Here is a 22,975-nt window from a genome sequence, read left to right as displayed (position 1 = left end):
CAAAGCTATTAAGGCCTCAAATCGATACAATATGGATGAGACAGGTATTATAGAAGGTAGAGGATCAAATGGTCTTGTTCTAGGATCATCTGAGACTCGTTCTATACGGAAGAAACAGCCTGGATCTCGAGCTTTGACATCTCTTATAGAGTGTATCTCTGCGACTGGTACTGCACTACCCCCACTTGTGATATACAAGGGGAAGTCTGTCCAGCAGCAGTGGTTTCCTCTAGACTTGACTCCATACGAAGCCTGGAGGTTTACAGCAACAGAGAATGGGTGGACTTCAGACTCTACGGCTATTGAGTGGCTACAAAAGATCTTTATTCCTTTGACTCAACCAGAGGACCCTGAAGAGACTAGGTTACTTATCCTAGATGGGCATAGTAGCCACGAAACGACAGAGTTTATGTACCTCTGCTTCATAAACAAGATACACTTGCTTTTCTTACCGCCACACACATCCCACGTTCTCCAGCCTCTCGATCAGTCAGTCTTTGGACCCCTCAAGGCAGCCTATAAGAAAGAGCTTGGTTACCTTAACCAATGGTATACTACTACTGTCGTAGGGAAGAGAAACTTTCTCCTCTGCTATAGAAAGGCACGTCTAGCAGCATTGACCGTCAAGAACATTATGAGTGGATGGAAATATACTGGTCTCTGGCCTTCGAGCATAGCTAGACCCCTTATGAACCCCCTGCTCCTTGAGAATACGTCAGCACCAATCAAACAGCCTAGTCAGACTTGCAAAGGGCACTCTAGTAGTCAGGACTGGGCGTTAGAGACATCAGCAGTAGCCTGGTCAACGCCTAAGAGGAGAGATGAGCTCCAAGATCAACTCAGCTTATTCAGCAAGCTTGATAGTGATCCAAATACCCAGCGGCTACTCTTTCGGAAAGTTCAAAAGGGCTTTGATGAGAAGGACTACCAGTTAGCTGTCGCACAGCGAAAGATTGAGGCAATAGAGGCAGAGCTCGAGACTAGTAGGGCTAGGAAGCGGAGGAAGGTCAAGATGAGCCCTAATTCTGTCAGGACACTGAACGCAAGACACCGGTGGGGCGCCGGAGGGGTGTTTCGGACAAAAGACTCCCGAGTCATGATTACAATCTATGTGAAGCTTTGGGATGACGAGAGTCAAGATCCTCGGCATCGCCGACCCTGCTGTTATGCCGGGTCCAAGCGGCGGCCTAGCTATCTATATAAGGACCATCTCGAAGTAGGATAGGGAAGAGTAGAGATCAATGCATCATCGTGGGCACCCCTACCAGTGACCGCAAGTGACCACCCGGTGCTACGTAGGAGGGACGCCCGTTACTCCCCATCACTCTGTACTATTGCCTTCGGCCTAGCCGTACCCTGACAAATTCGAAGTTTACTAATATCAAGGCTATTCGGAAGGCTCAAATCGAGGCTGGTGAAATTGAGGATAGTACAGATGAGTCTAGCGAGTCTGAAAACCCTAGTGATGGTGAAAGCTGTATTGTAGTCGCATCAGAATAAGTGTAAAAAAAGGTTGAAGTCAATGGTTATAATATACAGCATCATTTTTAGGGCGTCCCACATGTGGGGGTGTCCGGGATGTGGGTGTGGGACGTTAATTTATCAACATGATCACTTGCTGGCGGTTCTAGATCAAACTCGAACACTGAAAAGGCGTACTTATAACGTTCTTTGCAGCCAAGAACGACCATCTTCGTTTCAATATATCAATATCACCTGCTTAATGGGTTGGACCCAAAACCATGAATGCGTACATACTGCTACACTTTTCTGCTCCTTCCTCCGTAAATGCATACTTGTAGATGATAGCGTTAATAATAACACCCACCCAATTCTTGTAAAGCATATAATTGACCATGACGGAGCAATCCGTGACGGGAGAATGATTATCCTCTTGTTACAGCGCTGGCTGAATAATTCTAGCCCCAAAGCGTAATGCATACTGCATACAGAAAACCCTGTGAGGATGGTCTGTTTTGAAGACTTGGGGTCGGACTGTCCTCTTTCAGAAGACTTTGACCATTTCTCGTAATTTCTAGTCATGGTAGCCACTTAGTATATCACGTTGGCAGAAAGCTGGAAGGTCTCTGCATTAATCGAAATAAATCGACGAGTTGGGTGTCTCTAGGGAGCTCTCTTTAGAGAGAAAGTGTTATGTTCAGGTTTCCACGGTCAAGTCAACGACAAATCTTTTTTAAAATCATCCTACATACACAAAAGAAAGGTCTTATGCTGCCTCTGAGACTATCAGATAGAAACGTACCATACAAAGCCAGGAAACCCTTTTCATCTTACTCTGTTGTGCATCACCTACCGTTTCATTTTCACTAAGAATCCACATTTGTCACTAAAAGAGCATATTCGAACAACCAATACTATAGCGCCCCTATGCAACAAGGCACATGTCATCAGATTCCTTCCTGGCATCGATGAAGACCCCGCAGTCAAGTTGATCTAAAATCGTACAAAGGTTGTGGTATCTGGCAGGCGACAAGCTAAGCGGTTGAGTTTGTATCCAAGCACAGCGATAAGGCGTCTGCAGCGCACCTTGATATGACGAATCTTGCATCCTACCACAAGTTCGTGGACTCTATCGTGGAGAAGCACCCAGAATTTCACACCTTTATCATCAACTCTGGCGTTCAGCGACACTTTGGCTTCAACAAGCCCGAGACCGTGGATCTGAACATCATCCAGGAGGAGTTCACCACCAACTACGTCGCCTACTTTCACCTAATCAGGGCCTTCCTGCTACATTTTCTGTCTCAAGAAGTTAACCTAGACACACCTAGTCGTGGTAAGCTCTACGTTGGTTCGTTAAGAGTCAGGTTGAGGCATAATTCATTCCGTGATATCGATGAGTATTCTGGGCAAGCCAGCGCTAAAATTGCACTGAAGGCAATTAGCAAGCGAGATGGCGTTTTGAATGAAAAACTGAGAGTAGCTTTCATGCGTAACTTTGCTTTGCGTCCGTTACTCTTCAATTCTGGGTTGTGACAAATAAGTGACTAAGTTATATCAGTCAATGAAAAAAGTGTTCAGTGCTGTGAGATAGGCTTTTCTGGGCGTTGAGACACAGCAGTTGAGACTTGATTACTGAGTCAAACGTCTAAATGAATTATGACAGCAAAGCTACAAAGCCCGTACAGAATCTTATTGGTCTCACCACTACGATTGGAGAACACATCTTCTACCAGGCAAGATACATATGCTACATGCAATAAGTATGGAATGTGTCAGACCTTATAACTACCAAAAATACCTCATTCTACAGCGAGTGGGTCCCTCGTCTTTTGACGGTCGATTTGGTCCAACAGAATGCTTAATGATACAAAGAGATTTGACCGGACGTAATACGAACATGTCTTGCTTGTCACTGGAAATACTAGTGACTCTAACCCCAAGCCACGCCATTAAGGCAGGCCGAAGAGTATACATTGTTCATAGAAGACTTTATTAGTCAAATGTGTGCTTTAAAATGGAAGCTGCAGGTGGGATAAGATGGTTAAGAGCGTACATACTCTACCGTTTCTGTCCTTCGGCAATTTATTGTGCTTTGGTGCCAAATGCTACTCACTTCGGGACTAATGCTAACATTTTGCTTGACCTTAATACAGTTAGAAATTATGTGTAACAGTCCTCGGTAAATCAGCTCTGTGGTGACCTACATAGTACTATTATTTTACGTTGCTCCTCCTTACGATTTTACGTGAATCACAGCGGTGCTTCAGCGCTTAATTCTGACTGCCCAAACCGGTTTACACAAATGGAACAATAAAAGGTACAAATAGTATTATTTATACTACTTGTATTTACCTAAGAATATATCGGACACTAATAGTACGGGAACAGTTCCCCCGCATATTGGGTTTTACAGGGTGTATCCCTCCGCGGCCGTAATCAGGAATGGCTTTATGAGTACCGATGTTATCTATGGCTCGAACAAGGCAATAAGTGGTTTCACCGCCATTGGAGGCTTCGGTTTCTATTAAAAGTCCCGAATGCATCTGCGATACTTGCGCACACTGTGCACATAGAATTCTTACTCAAAGTCTTGTCCCAGGTTTGCAGAATATCGTATGAGTTGGCTAAGCTGTAGAGAGGATTTCTTGAATGACACCGAGCCGCTGCAAGGATTATACGTGACTTGTAACAAGAAGATGCGACGTGATGGCATATCTACCTGTTTATTCCCTACTGTGCAACTCACGATGCTGCCCTCTTGGCTGCGAATTTCTGGGCCCGCAACCGGCTACCGCCGCAATCATGCACAACAAGACCAAAGTCAGGACAACGCATGAATCCACAATCAACGTCTCAGGTCGATAAGAGTAACCCCATATGTAGCAGCATCGCAGAGAATCCATCTAATTCCAACCAATCACTCGAATATGTTTTAATACATCGGGCAATGACCAGGGTAATACAGGTTAGTCACGGAAGTTGGGGCGGATCCGAAGCATCTGCCGAACTCGGCACCGGCTCCGACAATGACACCTTTAAACCTAGATCTCCTCGTCTGCGTTTCCGGACATCATCACAAAATCGCCGAATAGTTCAAACCATCTGTTTCGCTTCTGTTAGCGACAAACATCAATATGTCCGATGTCAAGTTGCCTGAGCCTTTTGCAAGCATCCCGCGGGAGTCGTTCCTGTTCGGACCATCCCCGATTCAAGCTCTACCCCGGATATCTGAAGCACTGGGTGGAAAAGTAAACGTATATGCGAAGCGTGAGGACTGCAATTCTGGCCTGGCATATGGAGGAAACAAGACACGAAAACTTGAGTTGGTCACACAGGCTCCTCAGTGTCGGATCTTTTAGCTAACAATTCAACAGGTACCTCGCATCTGAGGCTTTAGCTCAGGGATGTGACACTTTGGTTAGCATTGGTGGGGTCCAGTCCAACCACACACGCCAAGTAGCTGCCGTAGCAGCTAAGCTAGGCCTACAATCGGCTCTGGTCCAGGAGAAATGGGTCGACTACGAAGACCCCGGCTACACCAAAGTCGGCAACATCCAGTTAGCGCGGATCATGGGCGCTGACTCCCGCCTTGATCCGTCTTCCTTTGGCATAGAGCACAAGGATACACTTAAGAACTTGGACAGAGAGCTGAAGGACGCCGGTCGCAAGCCATACTACATCCCGGCTGGAGCCTCTGATCACCCCTTGGGCGGACTCGGCTTCGCCCGATGGGCCTTTGAAGTGGAGGAGCAGGAGAAGGCCATGGGCGTCTTCTTCGACACTGTTATTGTATGTGCCGTTACCGGATCTACTATGGCTGGAATGGTGGCCGGTTTTAAGCTGGCAGAGAAGCAGGGCTCGCGGAAACGCAGGGTGGTTGGCATCGATGCCTCGGCGACCGTGAAGCAGACCTTCGATCAAATTTTGCGCATTGCGAAAGCGACGGGCGTCAAGATTGGGCTGCAAGAGGGTGATATCACGGAGAGTGATATTATTCTGGACGACAGGTATCATGCCGGTGTTTACGGAATACCTGACGAGCAGACCATCGACGCCATCAAGTTTGGTGCTAAGACGGAAGCCTTTATCACCGATCCCGTCTATGAAGGGAAGAGTTTGGCTGGAATGATGGATATGATTCGAAAGGAGGAGATTGCCGCTGGCAGCAATGTACTATACGCGCATTTGGGAGGACAACTGGCCTTGAACGCATACTCTTCCATCCAGTAATGACTAGTAGTGGATGAAAATATTGACTAAATCTCAACGAGCTCGTTCCGATCATGTTTCTACATCCCACTCCCTTTATACTTGCGATATGGATTTTTATCATCAATATTCCCAGACTTCACCACCTCTGACCTCTCTATAAAGGCATTGATTAACCTTGTCACAAGATCAATCCCCGTCGCTCCCGAGACACCCCACTGTCCCACCGACTACAAGTTTTCCGCAGATGGGATGCCAGGTGCCGTGATATTCAAGTGTTGCCCCGCAGAAACCACGACCAAGACTACCATGCCAGGCAGAACGGCAAAAGTGATGTACTTCAGTAATAGTTTCAAAGGGTTTACGCTTCCTCGGCCATCAATCCTGTCTTTCTTCTGCTTCGGCCTGGGTTTTGTGACTGAAAGCAATGCAACTGCTCTGAGAACCACGCCAGGGATCCCAAACCTCAAGGTGAACCACTTGATCTTGTAATTGATCAGGCTAATCACGAGAGCGTCCACCTCCACCGACTTTACCCACTTTCGTCAGACCAACGAAGCTGATGATGGACCCTACACCCACCACGGCTGCCCAAGCCAGCACCAGACCCCTGGAGGAAGACTCGTCGACTCTTGATGAAATGAGGAGCACTCATGAGGACAATAGAGACAAGGACAAGGGACTTGCTCGCAATAAGCATGTCGAAGGGAAGAGGTGCCGTTGGGTCCTGTTGTAGGGTTGATAGAACCACGGTGTCGTCCATCGCGAAACGTTCCGCATGGTGAAGGGGCTAGGAGGGCTGGCACGGGGGCGTAGGCGTGGGTACGTGGGAGCAGCGCATATGGTCTCGATAAGGAGGTGATACAGGTCGTGTCACTAGATTCAGTCGTATTTTATTGAAGGTCCCGAGAGTGATAGATATTGAGTAAAGTAATTCGTATTCAAAGTTGACTTCGCGAACCCACGTTCAGAGAACTGAGAGTTGTTGGGGGAGGATGTTCCCTCTTTTCCTTAGTAGCTTATGTAATAGGACCCCGATTCATGGCTGGTATATATATATATATATATGTATTTCTAGATCGAAAACTTGATCAAGAGCCATTAAGTTCCGACTGGTGACCTCGAACTCACAAACTTGTTGATCCTACAAGTCCTTGTGGCGAAGCACCTTGAGTGATTGGGTGGCGCGTCACACTTACAGGTAATATTGTCTTGGCGGGTTTCTCATGTCTGCCTGGCGTATTGAATGCTGGCCACGACACTTTCGCTGGTTTGAATTTTTGCCTTGACTTGTATTGACATGTGCAAGCTTCCATACGAATCCAACATCTAAAACATTGTCATCGGTATCAGGGGATGAGAACGTCGAGTTTGCCGCTTTGTTGCCGTAACATTTTCTCTCCGGTTGCGAAGCAGGAAAGAAAGAAAGAGTTCACTTTTGTTGACATCCCGCAAGACAATTACAGTCACCCACTCACACATGCCTTGCACTTTGTGGGGGCTGAGGTTGGTGCCGGCCACTCGGCGCTAAGTTGTCAATAACTACTAGTAAGTAATTGACGACAACTTCACTACAGCTCGTTACACACTTTTACTTAACAAGATAAATGCTCCCAAATCCCCCATCTTCGACACGAATTCTGCTTTGACCGATCAATTGAGGGCTCCCGGTCAAAAGATAGAATCACTGTCAAAAAGTCTGGCGCACACTCGCCCCACTTCGCGACGCGCTCACATCCAACTCAATTTCCGCCCATCTATACCAACATTTCAATTGAACACTAGCAGCCATGGAAAACATTCTTTTAATCGCCGGTCATCAGAAAGGCCAGGAGTACTCTTAGAAAGTACGCGCCACCATGGCGGCCTGAATATACGTTTGGTTGCCAGCTGATTCGAATGCTCGCCATCAGTAGTTACACGCAATACCCAGCGCGTACAATGTCACGGTGAGCACAATTGAAGAGTCAAAACACTCTAATGCACTGTATTGACTTAACGATTCTCGACAAGGAAAGAAAGAGAAACTAAAACAGGCTGGCTCACATCTGAGGATCTTCAATCCCGCCTTCAGATGGCCAGTGCTCCTACGGGTCCACAGCTAGTGGGTTTCGTGGCATCGTGACACCGGCCGTCACAACTAGCACAAACCCTTACAGACTCTTTAGTGGTTTACGCAGCTAGACTATTAGAGGTTTCGTTACAACTATACCGCAATACTCTCAAGGCTGGCTTTATGTTACAAAATCCCAGGTACTGGAAGTCCCACAGCGAATCTAGCTAATCGCCAGAGCCGTACGTTAACGTATAACGTATCAACCATTTTAGAACGGCAGGGAGGCATAGCGAACCAAGGTACGTACGAGTAATAGTAGAGCGTAGTCTCGCGATTCTCGACGCGGCTTTATGTGAAGGTCAACCCTCGCAGACTCACTACAACCAGGTGACTTACAGCTGGAACACCTGCCGTGGCAGTGTCAGATGGGAAGCCAATCATAACCCTTGTAGGAGCCCCGCCAAGCGTGGATGACTTAGTCGCGCTCCCTCAAACCTAAGTTGTCATCTTCTTTCCTTCGCTCCTTAGAGTAGAATCTTCGTCGATAGCACCTAATCGAGGTCTCTACCAATGCGATGCAACCCAGGTCGTGACAGTTTTCTAGTTAAGAATACCGGCTTTTCGTCTTAGTCGTACACAAAGGCTCTAAAGGGAGCCCTACCTCCAATGTACACTCCTAGCACTTTTTCCAGCAAGACAGCGCCAGAATTCATATCTCCATTGCCACCAAAAAGTGGCTGGAACTCCACGACATCTGGTTTATCGACTAACCCCCCTACGTTCCTATTCAGTCACTAATCGGGCGCTATATGAAGGCGGACATCCACAGAAAGCACCCTCATGTATACTTTCTCAAGGATAACAAGGCTGATGGGCTGACCATGAAAGACTAGATCCGGGAGAGTATGGGTTACTAGTATTCGGAAGTACCGTAAAAAACAAACAAATGGACGTTCTTAACCTACTGTGTTAGCCAGTGGGTCAAATCGCTGTTCTCAGGCTTAACGAGTAGGGCATCAAGATCTATATATTATTATTGAATTTGGGTAAGAAATGGGTGCGCAATTAAGTTAGCAACTATGAGGTTAATGAGGGATTCAATCCTCTATTGATGACTCTGTGGCGATCCTGTCTTGATTGTTGTATCACTCTACTGTTCTGTAGGTTGTGTCTGTAGCTATTTTATCTGCGGTTTGACCCCACCAGTGCAATCGCCGCTACACCGCCTTCGGCCTAGGGCATAACCGTGGCGCTCAATCCCACAGTTAATTGTTAAGGGATCTCCGAAGTGGGGCCAGTGTGCGCCAGGCTTTTTTGACAGTGATTTTATCCAAACACTCACATACCGCACTCCGGAATGTCGCCTCGCAAAACGACACTGCTACCGAATCAGAAGAGACACTAGTCGAGTCATAGAATTAAGAGAGAACTGATTTTGGTAATCATATTAATTTGCCATTTGGAAAACTCATCCACATATAGCGTACACCAAATGTCGTCATTCGTACCACTTCCACCTCCAACTTCCATAAGTGCTTATACACATAGCTATTAGATATCTCGTCCGCCTCTCTCCGCAGTACCAATTGTTCCAAAGACGATTCTCTAGGTGTGTCCAACGAGACCAGTCTGGGGAGCGTTGTCAGGGTTCAAGTCGGTTCCAGCAAAGCCCAAAGCCGTGTTCCAGGCGTCGGCGGTGGAAGCTTCCTTGGCACCGCCGCCGAGATCTGCCTGGGCGTTCTTGCAAGCGGTGTGTGCGTCATCGGTGGCACCGCAGACGTTGATGAGCTGATCGCAGATGCGGTTGAAGATGATGTTGGGGTTGAGAGCCTCCTGTTGGCCCTTGTTGACGGTGGGGTCGGCAGCCTGGAAGGTGAACTCACCAGCCTTGCGGCCGTTGAGCGACTCCTCGAATTTGACGGTCGGGGTGCAGATACCGAAGTCAAGGCCGAGAGACGAAGCTTGGAAGCCGGGGAAGTTACCAGTCACGGCATCGGTGACAGCTCCGGCACCGGCGGCCGCGCTCGCGGTTCCCGAGGCGACGGCAGTGTCAGCGGCAGCAGTGGTCGTGGATGCTACAGGAGTGGAAGTTGCAGGGGTGGCACCTCCACATACGATGGGAGTAGAAGTTGCAGTCGGGGCAGGGGTCGTGGCAGCGTCAGCAGCATCTCCAGAGGCAGCACCTCCGGCACTGGCGGCAGCTCCGTTGACAGTGAAGTTGGAGAAGCCCTGAGCAATCATGACATCAGCGACGCTGAGGCCCGTGGCATCGAAAGGAGTCGTGAGCGAAGTGGCAGCATTGGCATTCTCCAGATCTGAACCAGTGACAGCGGGGTCGATCAGAGGAACAATGCCTCGGAGCTCGGCGGTGGCGGGAAGACTAGCGTCGCCGCAGATGTTTGGGACGCTGACGACGAAAGGGTTGAAGTTCTGCTCGGCGCCAACCAAGGCGGCGGCGGCGGCGATGACTTTGGGATCAGTGCCAAGAGTAGACACGATCTTGTCAGCCTGGGTGAGTTTGTCGCATGGGTCGGCAGCGGCGAGGAGGACACCGGGGACTCCGCCAGCTAGGGTGGCGGCTTCGCCCGGGTTACCGAAGTCACTCAGGGCGCTGATGGCAGCAACGGGAACTTGCTCCTGGGAGAAACGGGCCTCTGCAAATGCCACGAGGATGGCGAGGGCGGCGGCTTTGGTGAACATGTTGATGATTTTGTCTGTTTGTTTGATTGATGAGACTATGCAAACAGCGGCTCGAGATTCTTTGCAGAAGCGAAAATAAGGTATACAAGTCGAAATATGTATGCGGTAAAAGATTGTTTGGCCGACCGAGCGGGTGTAGAACTGAAAATGAAGGACAGAAAGAATGTCAAGAACGGAAAAGTTCACAGAACTGAGAGGCGATAGATGTCAAAGAAGGAACCGAAGCCTGATGATGAGAACAAAGAGAAAAGAGAACGAGTCAGGCCCGATCAATGTTTATATACACGATGGCCTCGCAGCTGGGTCGTGATGCACCAGGCGGGGTAGTTCGTCCAGTTCAGTTTGGCACACGAAGGATCCAAGGGACCCTGGTGTCCATCCGTAATGTCGATCAGGACTTCAGATGGAGCGGCGTAAACGGTGATGATTGAGGCCATCTTCGTCCCAACTTTCCAACATAACCCATGTCCAGCCCGTTGCTGGTGTCTCAAGGGTTGGCCAGTAGGATGCATCTCGGTCGAGAACCGAACAATTTGTGGACCCCACGTAGAAACTTATAGCGTTTGGCCAGCATCAGGTTTGTTGACAGGGTTGAAGGGGGTGTGCTGAGATGCGTCACGCTGGTCTCCAAGCAGCATCGCTTGGCTTGCTTGGGCTACCAGATTCAAGTCATTCGACCGACCTGGTTCGCAATTCCCGCAAAGGACTCTTTGGGGTACCGCTCCGAGCACGGCAGCCGTTAGCGATGTTCGAAATCCCGGGATGCTGAAATGTCATACGAGGTCAAGCAGGGGTTTGGGACGAGCTTTGCGCAGAGCCTCTGGGGATTGATCTATTAGGGTTGAGGCTCAAATAACTCTAGATTAAAGTCGTCTGCCAAGATGCAACTGTCATATAAGGTTGCCCACGTAAGCAATGGGCTTTATAACTTGTGGTCGTCCAAAGACACAATAACAAAACCTTAAATTTGATCTTCGCGATGATTTCTCGCCCAGACGGGCGAGCACTGCCATGGGATCGAAGATCATTCTCCAATACTACCAGGGCGCTCAAAATTCTCTCCCCTGCGAGAGATCTTCGGCGGCAGGTGGAGGTGTGGTCGGTTGTCGCCCCTGTCTATAGAAACTCAAGGTCTTGGCTCTAGCAATTCTGAAGGGGCGGTAGCGGCAACACCATATTGGTCAGGGAGGACCACTTGCCCGCTCCTTCAGCTCACGGACTAGCCTAATTGGGGGTCGCTTACAGGGGAAATGGCGCCTGGGCCAAGGGGAAAGACCCACTAAACCCCTTGAATAGCCTCAACAGGGGTGTCTTGAGACGGCATGTTGCAATTTCTGAGACTTGCCAGGTTTGATCTGACCTCATATCTTTCAGGGCGATGTAGTCCAAGAAGAAATTTTTTTATTTCCCATCTGGCCGTGTCACATATCGCTTGAGCGCGCCTAGCTGCGCAACGCAAGTGCTTGCATTGGCGTCGACGACGCGGAAACCGGCAAACGGGGTGCAAGCTGAGACGTCGATGCCATCGCGAAGCATACCCGGCCTGCATGGCCTATTTTCGCTATTTCTCGACTACGGAGAGCAGCTGTGCACGATCGGGATTCCCAACCAGCAAACCGTGCTTGATGTTCCCTTGACTCTGAGCTTCAATCCCGAGTGAAACTTTGTCGACATTCTGTCGCATTTGCGGAAACCCTTTCTCGTGACCCAGAGACGACGATGGATTCTGGAACACCAAGAAAAGGCACGGGATGCCCACATCCGCGGCCGTCGATGTTCACCTGAGCACTTTGAAGGTATTTCCACGATTCCCGCCATCTCACTAGAATTGCAGAACGTGATCGCTCCACTTGAGATGTCCAGAAATGCAAGCTACTCTGGTATTACTCACCCATGTTGATAAGATTACCGTCGCATGCTCACGACTTTGCAATGTCACTCAAGCCGAGAGCACCAGCAAGTCATTACTTAGGACAGCTAGGTATGTTTCAATGCCTTCATTGACCGTTGATCCAATTTAACAGCTTGCTCCCTTTCCTCGGCCTTCCCCGCAGTTCACAGCCAACCTTGTGCAAGTCGCTATCCGGTGGCGGTTTGATCCTTATGAGTCGTTCTCTTCGACCTTTTCCCCGAGACCGTTTCGTTCCATCTCAGTACCCAGCCCTCTGCTCCGTCATGGCTAGTTTTTAGACCCGTTGTATCAGGCCGGACATCACGATCCCACAGAACATAACCCGGTGGTCTGGTGAATGGCATGTCGATCTCATATCATTCTGTGACATGAGGATGAGAACCCGCAGCTCTGAGTGCCCGCTTCTCAAATGATTACCCATGAATCGAATTTGCGCACCATGTCGTGCCTTCGGTCCGTTCGCTGGGTCGAGTGCACGAATTTGATCGGGTGGCAGTAAATCACCATCTTTCAAGCGAGAACGAGGATCAACATCGATCCCTGCTTTGATGGCAGATTAGAGCAGCTCCGGCATTATGTAGGAGTGATTGTGTATTTTCGCTTGGGGTTGCAAGGACGAATGTGTATCCGCTTGCCTATCCGAAAGTCCAGTTCGTACCACAGACCGCTTATTATGAGACGACTTCTTGAAACCGTGATTAAAGGTAGTCTCATCTGAACCCGAGTCTTCAGAGGGTATTGCGGAACGGATAAAGTGAGGTCAAGTGTCTCTTGCTCGATCCCATCTCTCACGACTTATGGGTTTCAGTAAGTCTATCGCCCTCTGCGGTTTTCGTCATATTTTCGGTCTTACGGGCTCTGATAATGATGTAACCATTACGTTTACTAAGAGGTTCGTTCGAGTGTTTTCGATGCATTTTCTGATATTGAACTTTTCGGTAAAATATTCTTGGTAGTATGCATTCTAACATGCGTTCTAATCTTCAATGAAATCTGCTAGAAGTGACTTCATCTTCAGGCGATGATTCTTCTGTCATAATGGGGAGGCGCATCAGGAATATACGGCATATAAGAGCATAATCCTGGTATCGAAGATTATGGAAGTCTGGAAGTGAAGTGCCTTCCAGCAGGTCTATACAATATGTTTCTAGGCACACAGTACTACTGATAATCTCCAGCCATAGCGTTTCGTTGCTCTGCGCGGGCATAGCCCAAAGACAAAGTAGCGTACCACGGTAGTAGGAACAATTAACGAGTAAACTAGGATGTTGTCCTTAGCGTCGCAGCAAAGATCAAATGTTAAAGGAGAAAATCCGAGGGATTCAGTGATTTCACATTTGATGTCATTTCCTTCAAAAGGCCACATCAGCGAGCCGTATGGTTCTAAGAACGTTATTGCCGGATCTTCATCGCCGAACAACCTGATGCAGCTAGTTATGGGCCAGCAAGAGGCTGTGGAAGATATCGCTCGTCGATATATAACAGCGCTAGTATTTACTGCAGAAGTAGAAACCCAAGTTGAGGGCTATTTGCCTTTTTCTAACCGACCTCAACTAACAAGTCCCGCCTGGCATGACGAACAATAAAAGGTGAAAGAATGGACGATTCATCTCCATTATTCCCAAATCCACCACAACACGGCAGTCGCTTATAGTGAGCTTGCCTACATACTGTGCTCTGTGACGATATTGCTTGAAGGTTAACTGCCTCAAAATGTGAATCATTCACTACAAACACTCAGAATATAAAAAAAAATATTAAATACGCCGTAGGTGTTAACCCTCGGTACCTCTACAAGTACTCCCTTAAGGGGCTATAGATGATATAGCGGGCCCTTAAGCCGCGTCGGGCGGTTATACAGGTAAACTTGTAGCCAAATGACTACTAAACCTCCTGTCCCTCCCTAAGTCTGTGCTACAACCCCTGCCTGAACTACCGATAAGTGTGGTAATGTGGCACTTAAATTCGTCCTCAGGGGTGGGATGCTGCTGATGTGCAGAAGATGCTCGACTATTTTTTTGTCGCGACAAGTCGTAGTATCTGCTAATTGGGGTTCTCGTCGAGCGTATACATCTCAACCATACGCTCAAGTGGATAGACCGTAACGTGGTCAGACGCTCGCAAGAATCGCGGCGAGAGGGCGTGCTGCGCGCCTTCTATCGTGAGGGGACGGGTTCGCCGACGAGCGTTATCGGAAAGGCGAGGTCCGATAAGGGGTCGGATTAACGATTCGAATTCTGGACCGGCTGTCGAGTTATATTCCGCCGACGTAGTGCTTGACGGTCGACTGGCTAGGATGCTCGTAATCCTAAACTGCACCAATCTCCCTATTATCGCTAGGTAGGCGAAGTCAACAAGGTGGGCAGCGCGCCGTAAGGGTTGACTAAACCCCCTTGTGTGTCAGCTGCGGGATTCGAACCCGCGACTCGTCACCGACCCAAGTGGGCGAGGCTCAAATCGGGACTTATCTACCAGCGAAGTGACCAACTACACCAGCCGACTACTCAGAATATAACATCATATTGGCATGGAGACTTGAAATTTTATTATATACGAATGCAATCTCAATGCAGCCATGCGTTGTTTTCATGTAGATAATTATTGCTGAACTCCAATTTATCAACTCGAATAGCATCAACACTAAGCTAAAACACATCATCAGCTAGAGATGTGTAGCGAAGTTAGCGTGATATTATGCTATGAGCATGCAAGTGTTACCAAAACAACCTGAAGCCATGCAAGGTCTTCCGGGTGGGCGACCTAGACTAAACATACAAGTATATTTACTCAGCCGCGCAAGCCACGAATAAAGCACCGTACGAAAAACCCCGTACGCGGCTGCAACTGTATGGATTGTGCGGGCGACCGCTGGAACTCCGTCGGCTCGCGTAACTATACTGGGATCTCTGCGAGCAGTGCTTCACCAACACAGGCCTTTCGCGGAAGCGCTAATGCAGAAAGTGGATTGCCCTTTATGCTAAGGTTCGGCATGGGTCGGTATTGACGTTCACTGATTGAGTGGACACGCTCTTGCAGATGGTGAGAAATATCGACTGCCTGGAGTTCGTCAACGAGCGGAAAACTCAGACTGGGATGATATCGATTCTATGTGGGATCCCGTCTGCGGACCAGGGGGCAAGATTATGGTAGAACATCTACGGGGTGGGAACGGATACCAATTCCTGTCGGGAAGGAGTATAGCTTTGACGGTGTAGAACGTGTCAGTGAACGCTAGTCGTTATCATAGGGACCGGATAGATGTGTAGATAGAACGAGTATTTTTCTTGAGAAGGAAAATTCTTAGCTCCTGAAGAGCTGCTACATCCGTTCTTAATATTGTGGGAGGCAAAATACACCTACAAGAGGTCTCTCGGCATGCTCCGTCTCAAGCTTCAAGTAATGTAAAATCCGTTCAGCGGAAGGCAGCATACAGACCAGCAGTGCCTGCGAGAAACGAAGCACTGCACAGATATAAGTTCGCAACTCCCCACGAATCGATCAACGAATGCGCCGTCTCCTCCCTCCCAAACTCCTCAGCTAATACATCTCTATTGCCAAAATCCATAACTCTAACGTCCTTGACCTTCTGCTCCAACTTCTTGTTGATGGGCCTCATGATGGTCATCGTATACGGGCTAATCGATATCGATAACCCGGCCGCAAGCGCATACAGGCGTACCTTTTCAGGCAGCCGGTAGGCGAGCCAGATGTTGATGAAGCCGGGGAGCATGAAGAGCGAGGGCAGGTAGCGGTGCGTTATGGCAAACATGTTGCCCCATTGTCGGATCATCAGCGGTGTTGGGGACTCGAGGAGGCGCGGGATCACGAAGAAGGACAAGCCGGCATTGGCGCCTGCAAGGGCGGTCGCAACAAGGATGCTGGTTGCTTGCGCAAGGCGGATCGGGGTCGTGTGCTCTGACATGGTGTATTTGGTTTGGCCTGGCTTCAATATATGTGCAGTTTGCCTGTAGGAGAATGCGAATTCTCGAAGCTTTACAGAAATAACGAAAGTCATTTGCATGTGTCCGTTGGAATTTCCAGTGCATTGCCTGTTGCATGACATCACTAACCTGGGATTGGCGGGGGATCGGCGGTTCCCCTACCGGGACTCCAGCCTGAATAAGTACCGCTTATTGCCGCCCCTGAAGACCTCTTGTAGGTAGCGCTGCCCAGCCCCTCGGGTTAATTCACTGAGCAAGAAACGACAACATGCGAACTTTCCAACTTTTCACTTTACATCTTTAATATACAATAATTATAGGAAATTAATTTAATATTTTCAAATGGATTGTTTCAACGAGATAGACGACTAACTAGCCCAACTCAATATCAAGGCCCGAATCTTGTCCTGATGCCACTCGTGTCTTTGGGACGTTTCTCCAACGTTTTTCGAATTGTCGCGCATCACTTCTGATTCCCCCATTAGCCGCTGAAGAAATGGCGAAAACCTTGGTCACCAAAATGATCTGTGTTCCGGACTTTAATGGTCCATTCAAGCTGTTCGCAACGGCAGGAATCAATGTCCGCTGACACGCGATGTTAGTGTTCGCGTCCGGCTTCAATGCATAACAGCTGACTTCGTGTCCTCTACTTTCCTCTGGTAGCAACGCTACAACACCACTGGCTCCAGCACTAGATAAAATGAGAACGGAAGTGTGATCCTGTTCAACGCCCTCGGCCCCACCGAGCTCGGCATCAGTTGCCAAGGATCTCAGGGGCACAGGTGCGCCGTCTGCCTGACGTCCTGATATGGCAAATCCGCCCTCGACAGTGTGCAGTGTTTGCAGATCCGTATGTAGCTCGATGCGATGGACACGAATATGCCAGTCTGGCCATTGTGAGGTTGGTGGGACCAGTGTCGTCTCGACCGTCACCGCTCCGTCTCCCCGTGGTTTCCACTTCACCGAGGCGACTGTCACTTGTTCCGAACCGACCTTGAGCGGTTTGAAACTTGCTTCGTTGCACTTCCATTTTACCGCCCACGTCTCGGCGCCATCTCTACTGATTGCAAGGGTGTTATCTGGAGCTATTTGTTGGATGAGTGGCCCAGTCGGCACGCTAAAGGCAAATGCTGAGCTGTAAGCAAACTTGCAGTACTTCGCCTGGGTCGCTTTCATTGGCCAAGCGACAAATTGTGCTGGCGAAAGCATAAAGTGGTGGTTTCCTGCCGGATGATTACAGAGAATTTGCCTCGGCTTCTGCACAAGCTGAGTTGGCTCTATCGACTCGGGATATGGAGCCTCTTTAGCCGTCCAGAATTCACTGTCCTCTGGAAGACCAATTGCGACTAGAGTCTTGAGGCACCAGTATACCGATTGCGGTGAGTTGTAATCTTCACTCATATACATGTTCCTATTGCTTCGGTGAGCCACATTGCACAGCTGCAGAGTGTATTTAATTGGACTTGATTCACTTACGGGTAAAGCCATCCTACGTGCATCGTCCCATCGACGTAGAATACATCATCCGAGTGTGACGCCCACCACCGCAGGTGCCTCAGGAGGAAGCCTCTAACACTGCCTACGGCTGCTAGTGGTGCCGGCATATCGGAGACTTCTGCCAAGGCCACGGCAGCAAAGTAACCGCCGCACGCGAATTTGTACGTCAAGGATCGACCAAAGGGTATCACAGATCCTGCAATGCGGGTCAGCCTCATGGGCGCTGGACAGGTCGAGTAATTTATGGCTAGAGCCATGCTTACCGCCAGCATCAAAGTATCGCCAGAAATACTTTCCAAAATCTCTACCTCGCTGTCGGTAAATTGCAACTCTATCCGGATCCACATCTTCCGCAAAGTGCGTATACAGCAACTGACTGAACTGAATGGCAAAGCTTCCAGAGTAATAGTCAGCCTGTCTCCCCAAACCGATGGCATCTCTACGTCTCGTCTCCTTGAACAAGGACTCCTCTTTCTGCTGGTCCTCAGCACTCAACCAGGGCCCATCTGCAGCCCATCCATCTCCCAAATAGAATACTTCAAGCAGGTCTAGATCTTCTTTGATCTCGTGCCGGACCTCTTCGATCGGCACGCCACAGACTTTGACTAGTGCCAAGTCAACAAAGACGCGGAACCATCGCCAGTTGTTCATTGGCATCTCCTTCCCATTGATCCCCCTTAGCCACCTCATCACATTCGCCCTTGCACTCTCACTCAAGCTATGAAAAAACTCATCCGGCGCAGTGAGCAAGGCAAAAGCAATGATCTCTGCCTCAACCATGCGTTGATCCATATTTCCAATAGCCCCCCAGTACTCAGGGCTCTCGGGATCTGTCCCCGCGACGATACCTTGCCGCCATGGCTGCGAGAGCCCGTCGAGAGAAGCCGCTAGATCAGGATCAGTTTCACGGATTTGGGATGCAGCACGCAATAACGCCGCGATAGCCCAGAGCGGCCGTGCAAATCCTTCCAAATTTGCGGCAAACTCATCGAAGTGAGTACCCGTGCTTACTGGTAGACGGATCAGGGCCTTCTCTGGGGAGAAGTACGGCAGGAGTGGCTGGAGAAGCGCGATGGCCCCCGTGATGAGGTCACGCCGCGTCTGGAAGGGGTTGTCTGAGAATCCCGGTAAAGGAGGCATGATGTATCAGTTGGGCAAATGGGGCGCCACTGGATTTCGTAGGTGCCATTAAAAAAGCTGAGTTGGGGTGACAGTCTGAGGTATCTGGGATGCTATTGATTATTAGGGAAGACGCCTTCGGGGTAGTTGTTTCGGGATCCGGGGTAAGTCTCCGCATGTGTACCACATCATCTACTAAGCGAGCAGCCGGGGTTGGGATGCCACCTGGCAAGACTAGAACACATCCTTGGATACGGGTGCATATTTCATGTCTCGTACCACTTTAAAGCTCCTAGATGCATGCATGGCGTCCTCAAATTAGCAAGGACCCCAGCCATCAACGCGCTGCTCGACCGAAATCAAGGCAGAAGTTCAACACAGCAGCCTGGCAGACTTGCTTGCATGTCTTTGCTTGAGTTAAAGCGACGTATAAGCAGCAGTATTCCAGAGAGATACGATGTAAATTCAGATTTTGGACTACAGCTTCATCTGCGAAACAGCAATGCGCAAGGATAATATTTGGGATATAGAGCAGAGTTTAGGAGCCACGGCGTTTAATAGACGACTGATGTAGTGTTTCTATACATTTTTGGACTACTTGGTCATAAATGTGCTATTAGATAAGTATAAAGGTCCAACCTTGATTATCACCCTTCCCAAGAGGGTGGCATCAGACTTTCGTCCTTCCCATTCCAAGACTTCCTTCACCTGAAATGGTCTAGGCAATGCGGGGCCCCGGGTCATTCCCGATGAAGTGGATGGCCCTTCGCCCTTAGCTTGAAAGCTGATTCCCTTGACAGCTCCACACCAGGATAATTAGGATTCAAGTCTGGGGTTGTCACTTGAATGCGGGTTGACTACTCCGCACCCCGACATCCCCATGTCGACTCTCCAGGAAATCTATATGCCGGGGATCACGGACCGACTGGTTGCATCCAGATAAGAGCCAGCTTTGCCGGCGATAATGGTAAATATGGCACTGCTTCACCATTTCGTATCACCCTTATGAGGATCATGATCAGAGATTCTGAGCCTTGATCCATAATCCACTCTCGGGACTGAAGAGCTCATCCAACTGACCATGGCGATCGAATCAACGGAACCAGTGCATCAGCACGAGGCTGCTGCCCCTGTTGAACACAATGACCACACTAACATTGCAGAACATGGGCATCCGCGCACCAAGGACGTCGTCATTGCGGCTTCCAACGTCGTGACCGAAGCCGGTGTCGAGGAGAACCAGCCGCAAACGTCCTCTCTCTGGTGGGCCTGGTTGTATATATTCAACTGGTACCCGAAACATATACCGAAAGAAGAGAAAGCCTTCTTGAAAAAAATCGACGCGTTTCTCTTGACCTTCACATCTTTTGCTTGTCCGTTCACTCACACTCCCGTCGATATGACACAACACCTATCGCTAACCCAGACGGCAGTCTTCTTGAAATGGCTCGACTCCTCTAATATCAATAATGCCTATGTCTCGGGCATGAAGGAGGATCTGAAGCTCTACGGGAATGAGTGGGTCCCCTGACTACGTACCGCTGTCTCTCTTGACTTCGCTAACCTTCGACTAGATAGTATGCGTCTTCCGATATCCTCTTTATCCTTTTCCTTATGTCTAAAGGGCGAAAATTCGTCCCAATATATTCTCAATTGGAAATTTTTCCCAATTGGAATAAGAGCTGGAGCCCCTGAGTCATGGACGCGCAGGAAGTAATATAAGCTGACCTGCGACGAGTTCGCTCATCCCCATTTTCTACAATGTCGGATACATCGTTTGCCAAGTTCCCGCCATGCTGCTTCTTTCCAGGCCCAAGTGGTCAAGGTACTTTCTGCCGGCCATGGAAGTCGCCTGGAGCGTCTTGACTTTCGCACAGTGCCGATTGAATAGCGCACCCCAAATCTATGGAACGCGCCTCCTGCTTGGTATTCTCGAAACTCCAGTCGCTTCTGGCTCATTGTTCATTCTATCGTCTTGGTACAAACCAGAGGAGTTGTTCAAGCGTGCCGGCCTTTGGTACATCTCGAACAACATTGGCGTCATGTTTGGAGGATATCTTCAAGCGGCTGCTTACACGAACCTAGATGGGGTACACGGTAAGTGGTTTATCATGTTGGCGAGGAACTCCTTACCACCTACGTATTTGACAAACCACCGACATTATTGCTAACGAGATTCATACAGGGATGGCGGGTTGGAGATGGCTCTTGTAAGTAATCCTTACTTCAAACCTCCTGTCTTTTGTTGTGCTCTAGTGATTTGACTCCTGAGCAACCCCAACTATCGTAATACCCCCTGACTGATTATTCAGTATTATTGACGGGTGCATCTCTCTCCCCATCGGTATCATTGGGTTTTTCATCTTTCCTGGCATGCCCTCAAGCGGTAAGCCATTCTGGCTCACCCAGAAACAGCACGAACTAGGCCAGCGCCGCATGCACGAAGTGGGTGTCGAAGCCCCTAAGCGCATCAGCATGAAGGTGATCAAAAGAATCTTCACCCATTGGCACTGGTATGTCGGTGTACTGGCTTACGTCTTCTTTCTGAGCTCCAGTTACCCCCACGGCCAAATGGGTCTGTGGCTCAAGGCCGAGGGAACGTACAGTGTGCCACAGATCAACACCATTCCCACGGGAGCCCAGGGTGTATCTGTAATCGCGGCCGTGTTGGCGACGGGCTTATGTATCACATACCCCACCTGGATCGTGTTCTTGATGGTGCAAGCCGTCTTCTTGTTTGCCAACATCGTCTTGTTGGTGTGGAATGTTCCCGTGGGTCTACACTGTAAGTTTTTATCTGCTTCATTTACCCTATGTGCTACTGATACTGTCCAAGTTGCTGCTTACTATTTGCTCGGAGTATCTGCCGCAGTCACGCCCATCCTGATTCCAACGGTCAACTACTGGCTCAAGGATGATGCGGAGGTATGTCGCCCGTTTTCCCGCTCCTCCCCGTGTCTCTATTTTGCCACGAGATCTAACAAGCGCCCACAACACACAGGCTCGGGCTTTCTGCACCGGTTCCATGATCACTCTCGGATTCGCAGTCTCCGCATGGTACCCCTTAGTCGTTTTCCCAGTGATAGAAGCTCCACGATGGAAGAAGGGCTACACGGTCAACATTCTCTTCACCTTAGGCTGCTGGTTTACTCTCAGCTTCGGGTTTTGGCTATTTAACCGCCAGCGGAAAAATGCAAAGGATAGACAGTCTGATGAGGAGTACATCAAGGGCGAGAATTCCCAGCACCTAGAATGAGTTGAGCGTCTAACAAGCTTGGAATCGATGACCACACCTCAGGTCTCGACGTTGGGATTTTGAGGGCAGGGGAGCTCGTGAAATTTGTAATTTCCTTGAAAGGTTCATATTCCTCTGGGTTTACTGTCACTCGACTTTTCAAGTTGAACCACAAACTAGCCTTCGCTTTTTTAATCAGAAAATCCTGTCCCCTCTTCAAAAAAAAGCATATAATTATTGTGAGGTCGGCTGGTGTAGTTGGTCACTTCGCTGGTAGATAAGTCCCGATTTGAGCCTCACCCACTTGGGTCGGTGACGAGTCGCGGGTTCGAATCCCGCAGCTGACACACAAGGGGGTTTAGTCAACCCTTACGGCGCGCTGCCCACCTTGTTGACTTCGCCTACCTAGCGATAATAGGGAGATTGGTGCAGTTTAGGATTACGAGCATCCTAGCCAGTCGACCGTCAAGCACTACGTCGGCGGAATATAACTCGACAGCCGGTCCAGAATTCGAATCGTTAATCCGACCCCTTATCGGACCCCCTCTCGCCGCGATTCTTGCGAGCATCTAGACCACGTTACGGTCTATCCACTTGAGCATATGGTTGAGATGTATACGCTCGACGAGAACCCCAATTAGCAGATACTACGACTTGTCGCGACAAAAAATAGTCGAGCATCTTCTGCACATCAGCAGCATCCCACCCCTGAGGACAAATTTAAGTGCCACATTACCACACTTATCGGTAGTTCAGGCAGGGGTTGTAGCACAGACTTAGGGAGGGACAGGAGGTTTAGTAGTCGTTTGGCTACAAGTTTACCTGTATAACCGCCCGACGCG

At 49.2% G+C, this 22,975-nt stretch overlaps 6 protein-coding genes and 2 non-coding genes across 8 annotated transcripts; 4 read left to right on the top strand and 4 right to left on the bottom strand.

The window, feature by feature from the left end:
- Positions 1 to 2,553: 2,553 nt before the first annotated feature.
- BCR38DRAFT_482086 (uncharacterized protein) lies at positions 2,554 to 2,997 on the top strand (the record flags this gene model as incomplete). The annotated part of the gene is made up of 1 exon (XM_040863457.1): positions 2,554 to 2,997. The coding sequence occupies one exon, from the start codon at positions 2,554 to 2,556 to the stop codon at positions 2,995 to 2,997; it is 444 nt and encodes a 147-aa protein (XP_040718874.1).
- Positions 2,998 to 4,288: 1,291 nt separating this feature from the next.
- On the top strand, positions 4,289 to 5,782 carry BCR38DRAFT_423783 (putative 1-aminocyclopropane-1-carboxylate deaminase). The gene is made up of 3 exons (XM_040859607.1): positions 4,289 to 4,429; positions 4,510 to 4,786; positions 4,839 to 5,782. Exons 2-3 carry the CDS (start codon positions 4,599 to 4,601, stop codon positions 5,692 to 5,694), a joined length of 1,044 nt encoding a protein of 347 aa, XP_040718873.1. The 5' UTR covers positions 4,289 to 4,429; positions 4,510 to 4,598; the 3' UTR covers positions 5,695 to 5,782.
- A 3,552-nt stretch (positions 5,783 to 9,334) lies between these two features.
- Positions 9,335 to 10,429, bottom strand: BCR38DRAFT_334636 (uncharacterized protein; the record flags this gene model as incomplete). The annotated part of the gene is made up of 1 exon (XM_040855334.1): positions 9,335 to 10,429. The coding sequence occupies one exon, from the start codon at positions 10,427 to 10,429 to the stop codon at positions 9,335 to 9,337; it is 1,095 nt and encodes a 364-aa protein (XP_040718872.1).
- Positions 10,430 to 14,739: 4,310 nt separating this feature from the next.
- BCR38DRAFT_t83 lies at positions 14,740 to 14,842 on the bottom strand. The gene has a single exon. It is a non-coding gene; the product is annotated as a tRNA-Thr (tRNA).
- A 725-nt stretch (positions 14,843 to 15,567) lies between these two features.
- Positions 15,568 to 16,407, bottom strand: BCR38DRAFT_423781 (uncharacterized protein; the record flags this gene model as incomplete). The annotated part of the gene is made up of 1 exon (XM_040859606.1): positions 15,568 to 16,407. The coding sequence occupies one exon, from the start codon at positions 16,402 to 16,404 to the stop codon at positions 15,754 to 15,756; it is 651 nt and encodes a 216-aa protein (XP_040718871.1). The 3' UTR covers positions 15,568 to 15,753.
- Positions 16,408 to 16,654: 247 nt separating this feature from the next.
- BCR38DRAFT_335886 (uncharacterized protein) lies at positions 16,655 to 18,919 on the bottom strand (the record flags this gene model as incomplete). Its single annotated transcript, XM_040855416.1, has 3 exons — positions 16,655 to 17,693; positions 17,759 to 17,975; positions 18,043 to 18,919. The coding sequence occupies 3 exons, from the start codon at positions 18,917 to 18,919 to the stop codon at positions 16,655 to 16,657; spliced, it is 2,133 nt and encodes a 710-aa protein (XP_040718870.1).
- Positions 18,920 to 19,966: 1,047 nt separating this feature from the next.
- BCR38DRAFT_507662 (vitamin H transporter) lies at positions 19,967 to 22,228 on the top strand. Its single transcript, XM_040864955.1, has 7 exons — positions 19,967 to 20,271; positions 20,332 to 20,416; positions 20,637 to 20,995; positions 21,084 to 21,108; positions 21,211 to 21,683; positions 21,735 to 21,823; positions 21,900 to 22,228. Exons 1-7 carry the CDS (start codon positions 19,980 to 19,982, stop codon positions 22,152 to 22,154), a joined length of 1,578 nt encoding a protein of 525 aa, XP_040718869.1. The 5' UTR covers positions 19,967 to 19,979; the 3' UTR covers positions 22,155 to 22,228.
- A 149-nt stretch (positions 22,229 to 22,377) lies between these two features.
- On the top strand, positions 22,378 to 22,480 carry BCR38DRAFT_t103. The gene has a single exon. It is a non-coding gene; the product is annotated as a tRNA-Thr (tRNA).
- Positions 22,481 to 22,975: the final 495 nt, after the last annotated feature.

This window comes from Pseudomassariella vexata (assembly GCF_002105095.1).
Source record: "Pseudomassariella vexata strain CBS 129021 chromosome Unknown BCR38scaffold_3, whole genome shotgun sequence".
In the NCBI taxonomy this organism is placed as follows: domain Eukaryota; kingdom Fungi; phylum Ascomycota; class Sordariomycetes; order Amphisphaeriales; family Pseudomassariaceae; genus Pseudomassariella; species Pseudomassariella vexata.
The sequence above is the reverse complement of the archived record's forward strand: the minus strand, read 5'-3'. Positions and strand labels throughout refer to the sequence as shown.

Excerpts from the sequence above, each read along its gene's own strand:
- BCR38DRAFT_507662 (XM_040864955.1), top strand. The coding sequence starts at position 19,980 with ATGGCGATCGAATCAACGGAACCAGTGCATCAGCACGAGGCTGCTGCC. Across the intron at positions 21,109-21,210 it reads GCGGGTTGGAGATGGCTCTT|TATTATTGACGGGTGCATCT; the intron begins GTAAGTAATCCT and ends CTGATTATTCAG. Across the intron at positions 21,824-21,899 it reads GGCTCAAGGATGATGCGGAG|GCTCGGGCTTTCTGCACCGG; the intron begins GTATGTCGCCCG and ends CACAACACACAG.
- BCR38DRAFT_423783 (XM_040859607.1), top strand. The coding sequence starts at position 4,599 with ATGTCCGATGTCAAGTTGCCTGAGCCTTTTGCAAGCATCCCGCGGGAG. Across the intron at positions 4,787-4,838 it reads AACAAGACACGAAAACTTGA|GTACCTCGCATCTGAGGCTT; the intron begins GTTGGTCACACA and ends ACAATTCAACAG.